This window comes from Silene latifolia, chromosome 8 (genome assembly GCF_048544455.1).
Source record: "Silene latifolia isolate original U9 population chromosome 8, ASM4854445v1, whole genome shotgun sequence".
Taxonomy (NCBI): domain Eukaryota; kingdom Viridiplantae; phylum Streptophyta; class Magnoliopsida; order Caryophyllales; family Caryophyllaceae; genus Silene; species Silene latifolia.
This window is the reverse complement of record NC_133533.1, coordinates 11,091,654-11,097,928: the sequence shown is the minus strand read 5'-3', so window position 1 is coordinate 11,097,928 and position 6,275 is coordinate 11,091,654. Positions and strand designations below refer to the sequence as shown.

Sequence of the window (6,275 nt, the reverse complement as noted above, 5' to 3'; positions counted from 1 at the left end):
TACATAAGACTCTTTCAAATATAAACTTTATATATACATTGCATCCATTACACGAATTTATACTAGTTTCTTTTACACGGTATTAAAGTCCTCCAAATTTAATACATTAGGACCTTCTCCATTTCTTTTAGAAAACGAAAAAATCTATTTCCTCTCCCATAGTCCCATGCATATTCGTTTAATAACATTTTTCATTTTAACTTCCATTATTCGTTTAATTTTATACATAAATTTAGAACCGCTATATGTTGTCAGAATGCGATCTCAACAGAATTTGTAATATACGAAATAATAGACCCAAGATCAAATGAACCTGAACTGTTTCAACCTGAATTATTTTAATCAGAACCGAAATATACCTGGACCGATTTTAACCCGTGTATTAATGACTGAAACCCAACATTGAAACCCAAAATGACCCGAACGTATCTAGGCGTCACCATCCTGGGTGTCTTTTTATACATGAGTGTCACCCATTTGACATCTCTGAATTAATATTATATCTTAGTTATAAAAAAACATTGTATATTAATTAATACATAAAATTGTTTGTATTATATCCGAAGTTTTGAATAAAGACCTAATCCCTTGACATCCGATCCGAATATGACCCGATTCAAATCTCATCTGCTCTTAGATTGGCCCGACTCGAACCTTATTTGCTCCGATATTGACCCGACTCAAACCTGCATCGACTCGAAATATCTACAACCGATTAAAAGTTGAAACTGAATTCAACTTGAATTGAACCGAACTACAATCGAAAATAAAGGTCCACCGAAACAATCCGATCTGAAAGAAACCCAACCGAAACTGATCTGATAGACCTGTTTGCCACCTTTACGCTCTTCTAATTAGAGCTAGCAAGTCTGACCCGACCCGAGTAATCCGACCAGAACTCGAGCAAACCCGACCCGATGGAGCTTGAGAATTTTGCGACTCGAAACAGACACGACCCGATAAGCAGTGACCCAAACCCGAACCACATCCAACCCGATTTTGACTCGACCCAATATTGACCTGAGTAAATTGATGACCCGATAATTATTAAGCTTAATATTGATAAAAATGAAAGTGATTTAGTGTTTGGATTGATAGATTTGACTTAATACTGATGTAACTAAACAAAATAATGGTGTAAAACTTAATTTAATGGTAAGAAATTGAATTAATGCGATAAAGTAACCGGACCCGATAATGACCCAACCCAAACCCGAGCCGATAAATCATTTGACCCAAAATGAGCCGCAACCGACCCGAAAAAGTAGGCTGACCCGATATAACCCGAATCTGATATGACCCGAGCCGACTTGACCCTGACCCAAACCCGACCCGACTGATCCAATTGCCACCTCTACTTCTAGTTCTTGAAACCATGGTCAACATTCAGATCGGACGAATTGATTCAGGTCAATTTCGGTCATAGGTCACGTTCGGGTCATCAATTCATAGATTGTAAACTACATCAAAACTCAAAAAATACTTGCTCATTTTTAAGATATTTTTAAGATATAATAATATTCGTAAACAATCTAAAGACGTGATACATTGCACTTTAAAATTCTCCGTATATCTAAAGACGAGATACATTGACCCTTTTAAATTCTAAACTCCCCCCACATAATTTGTCCTATACTCGCAGTTCTTCGCAATTCTCTGTGTATACCAAAGGTATGGCAAAAATGGCGGATAAAGCAGTAGGAAATTGGCCTGCTGTAGGAATCGATCTTGGAACCACATACTCGTGTGTTGCGGTGTGGCAAGATGACCGTGTTGAGATCATCACCAACGACTTAGGCAACCGTACGACGCCGTCTTGTGTCGCTTTCACCCAACACCAGCGGCTTATTGGCGAAGGTGCTATCAACCAGGCTTCCTTGAACCCTACTAACACTATCTTTGGTTTGTTTTCTATCCTTAGTTTAAATTTTCTTAATAGGATAATAAGAAAACAAATGAATGAGTTGTTTAATCGAAGGCAAACAAATGATTGTGACGGAGGGAGTACTAAACATACCTAGTATTCTAAACTCCGTCTCGTTCCATTTTTACCTTCATTTTCCTTTCTGTATGGATCAATTAAAAACGATAAATGAATGAGTCATAGAGGCAATTCCAAGATTTAGTTGGCTAGGGGCGTTTATTAAATGTTTGAAATGACGGATCTAAGTTTCCGATGATGAATTTCGAGTTCATAAATTACAAAGATTTCCGATAATTGAACCAAATGACCTCCTAATCATATATACTATCCGCAAACACTTATTTTTGAAAATGGAGGCGCAGATGCGCCAGGTGAACCCTTTAGAAATGGCCATGACGCTAGTAGATACTCCGTACTTATTACTCCGTATTATTTTTATCTCGAAGCCCTAATAATTTCAGTAATTGGTGAAATTGTCCCGCTAATTTTGTACTCCGTATTCAGTTATACTCAATTTAGAACTATGTTCATAATTTGGAACCGATACATCAATTACTTTTTTATGTAAATACTGTCTTATTTCTTGAAATCTTGGTAAATGTTACGCCGTAACTATTATTATGTTGACCTTATAATCAAAGTAGCATCATTAATTGGAGTATATTATTATGAACTATGATGACTATGATGATCTCTGCATAAGTAAGTATTACATGTGTGCTAGATCCGGTAATGACTTGCTTTTTTCTTTTGACAGATGCAAAGAGGCTCATAGGTCGAAAATTTAACGATCAAGTGGTGCAAGATGATATGAAGCTCTGGCCATTTACAGTCATTGCTCAAGAGGTTGAAAACGGCAACAAGAAGCCGATGATTGTGGTTAATTACAAGGATGAGGAGAAGCATTTCGCCCCTGAAGAGATATCGTCCATGATTCTCTCGAAGATGAAGGACATTGCAACAGCGTATCTTGGCACTGAGGTCAAGAATGCTGTTGTCACTGTCCCGGCTTATTTCAATAATGCGCAACGTCAAGCTACTAAAGACGCTGGCACCATAGCTGGGTTGAATGTTCTGCGCATTATTAATGAGCCGACGGCTGCTGCCATAGCGTACGGTCTTGACAAAAAGCTTACTAGTGGTGACAGTGAAACGGCGAAGAATGTTTTGGTGTTCGACCTCGGTGGTGGAACATTTGATGTTTCCTTAGTCGCTATTGGAAAAGATGCATTCGAGGTGAAAGCTGTTAGTGGTGACACACACCTTGGTGGCGGAGATTTTGACAAACGGATGGTAAATTATTTCATTGCCGAGTTTGAGAGGAAACACAATAAGAACATGAGTGATAATCCAAAAGCATTAGGCAGGTTGCGAGCAGCTTGTGAGAGGGCGAAGAGGAACCTCTCCTCGACTCCTGAGACATCTATCGACATTGATTGTCTTTTTGATGGGATTGATTTCTCGACGACCATAACTCGTGCACGATTTGAGAAGTTGAATATGGATTTGTTTCAGAATTGTCTAGAACCCATCGATAAGTGCTTGAAGGATGCAAAGATCGAGAAAAGCGAGGTCCTTGAAATCGTCCTTGTTGGGGGATCATCTAGAACCCCAATTGTTCGTCGGTTGGTGCAAGACTTCTTCAATGGAAAGGAGCTCTGCCAAGGTATTAATCAAGACGAGGCTGTTGCATATGGCGCTGCCTGTCACGCGGCCGTATTAACTGGCACAATGGGTACGAAAAATCATGTACTTAGTGATGTAACTCCTCTTTCTCTTGGTGTTGAGGTTCACTCTGGTGATATGTTGGTTATAATCCCTCGGAATACACCTATACCGACAAAGATGAGTAGAATAACTAGAACAGCGAGTGAGAACCAATTGTCCGCGTCATTTATGGTGTACGAGGGCGAGAGGCGAATTGCTGTCGAAAACCACTACCTTGGAGAGTTTACATTAGAAGGAATTCCACCAGCACCAGTGGGAGTTGCTAAGTTCGACACAGTATTTGAGATCGATGCTGATGGTATTCTGAATGTATCAGCCGAGGATATAGTTACAAAAAATAAGAATCAGGTCACAATAACGAATCACAGCGCGAGATTGCCCAAAAAGGAGATCAATAGGATGGCGAAAGAAGCTAAGAGGTACAAGGTTAATGATGAGGCGTTTAAGAAGGCGGCAGTGGCAAAGAACAAGTTAGAGAATTATGTGGACGAAGTTAAGAAGAAGGCAAGAGAAAATATGTGGAAAATCGATTTGAAGGACAAGAGAAAGATTGACGATGTTATCGAGCAAACAGAGCAATGGCTTGATTGGAACAACATATTTGGTAAAGCTAGAATGTTTGAGCAGAAAATTCGAAGGTTGGTGAAGATTTCTGAGCCTATTTTTAAGAAGATGCGTAAGAGTGATGATGACGAGATTCAAGTATTGGAGCTTGATTGAGATTTAATTCGTTCTGTTAAGATAACATCTTGATGTTTTAATGGAGAAAACTTGATTAGTTTCTTCTTTGATATTTGTGGTTCTTGCTCTTACTTTAGCAAACATGCACCAAATCAATGCTCATGATTGGTAGGGATTGAATATACACAAATTGAATTGACAATGATAAAACCACACCGAATTGACTTCACTTCCTTAATAGAACAATTCGACCTTTATATTAGTGCCTGGTTTATTCCGAATTTTCTATTGAGATAAGACGGTGTCCTCGGTTTTTGGCACAAAAATGGAGATGTAATTTAGAAGTGTTTGTATGTAATTTGTTAATTTTGTTCAAGATGCAGAAAATGATTGATGTTTTTCTTGTTTTTAATCTTCTGATCTCATGTCTATTTATATAGACAAGGAAGAGGGAACAGGGGAGTCTATGGTGAACGAAAACTATACCGTCAATAGTAAATAATTTTGCAAGCGCACACTCCATACTTCCCGAACTTGCATAATATTTTATCGAATTTACCCATCTATGAACCAAACCCCTAGTTACGCTAAATAAACCGATAATTACACTTAAATCACCAACAATGATGAGAGTTTATAAAGCGGTCATGGAAAAGAACAAGTTGTGAACGCATACAAGCAAACTAAGAAATCATAAGTGCAAATCCAGTAGAACAATTAATACGCGTACATATATTCCAATCCTTAGTTCGAGAGATTAATTACCGGTTACATATTAGTGAGACTTGATGTGTCCGCTGAACGACGTTGAGTCCTTAGTTGTCCGGCCACACCATAGTCGTCAAAATCCAAACAAATAATACGCGTACATATCTTCGAGAGATAAATTACTAAAATTAACGATCAAAGTAAACAGTAAAACGACAATAATTTCGAGGAAAAATTACCAGAGAGTAATGTATAGTAAAGAGGTGTGGAGCACAGACAACAAAATGGAAAAGAACACGGACATCTTAATCAACCTCATATACGTCAGTGATTCCAATCCTACGCATATTTACCAAAACATAATCAAAAACTCTCCGAAGCTCGTTCTTCTTCTCCTCAAACATAGATGCGTCACCACAATGATTATTCCAATTCAACCACCCCGTTGTCCGCTCAATTGCATCCTCCACCGATCTCTTGTCTTCCTCATTGATTGTATCGCGACAACGTCTGACTATCGACCTAACCTTCTCTATGTAATTCTCTAAGGCAGTTTTAGCTTTTACGGCCTTTTTTTTTTTTGGAACGAAAGAACATAAATTAAATAGAAGTCAAGTTTAAGAGAGATACATCAAGGGGGCGGGTCGGGGGGAAGCGGCTCAATGGCCGAAACAAAGTCCTTAGTACACAAACTACTAACAAAAGAAGGGGCTAAGTCCCAAATAAAACATCCATTACAAGAGGTGGTATCATATAAAGAATACTTGGCAAGAGCATCCGCAACTTCATTAGCTGACATTTTCTCAAACATTAGCTTCAAATGAGGAGAGCCTTCCAAAAGATCCCTACACTCAAGGACAATGTTAGTAAAAGGACCACAAGGTGGGGCACTACTCAAGATGTTATTGACCGCAATAAGACAATCCGAGGCGATAATACACTTATCCAAAGATTGAGCGCAAAACCGGAGACCCTCCCGAATGGCAAGGATCTCACAAACAAATGGGTTAGGGGCAAACAAACGAGACGACCAACCCTTAACCCAAGACCCAATATCATTCCTGACAATACACCCAATACCAGCTAAGGAGGAGGAAGGGGAGAAGGCCGCATCCACGTTGACCTTAAGCCAACTATGCGGAGGGAGAGCCCAGCTACAAGGGTAGCAAAAGGCGGAAGGAGGGGCACATACCGGGACTGGTGGGCCAGAGTTGGCCGCGGTCCAGGCAGCAGA

At 39.4% G+C, this 6,275-nt stretch overlaps 1 protein-coding gene across 1 annotated transcript; it reads left to right on the top strand.

Annotated features, from left to right (window-relative positions):
- The first annotated feature begins 1,623 nt into the window (after positions 1–1,623).
- On the top strand, positions 1,624–4,514 carry LOC141594109 (heat shock 70 kDa protein 18-like). Its single transcript, XM_074414302.1, has 2 exons — positions 1,624–1,902; positions 2,682–4,514. Exons 1-2 carry the CDS (start codon positions 1,674–1,676, stop codon positions 4,370–4,372), a joined length of 1,920 nt encoding a protein of 639 aa, XP_074270403.1. The 5' UTR covers positions 1,624–1,673; the 3' UTR covers positions 4,373–4,514.
- The last annotated feature ends 1,761 nt before the right edge of the window (positions 4,515–6,275 follow it).

Coding starts and splice junctions, on each gene's coding strand:
- LOC141594109 (XM_074414302.1), top strand. CDS start 1,674: ATGGCAAAAATGGCGGATAAAGCAGTAGGAAATTGGCCTGCTGTAGGA. Junction 1,903..2,681: donor CCCTACTAACACTATCTTTG/GTTTGTTTTCTA, acceptor TTCTTTTGACAG/ATGCAAAGAGGCTCATAGGT.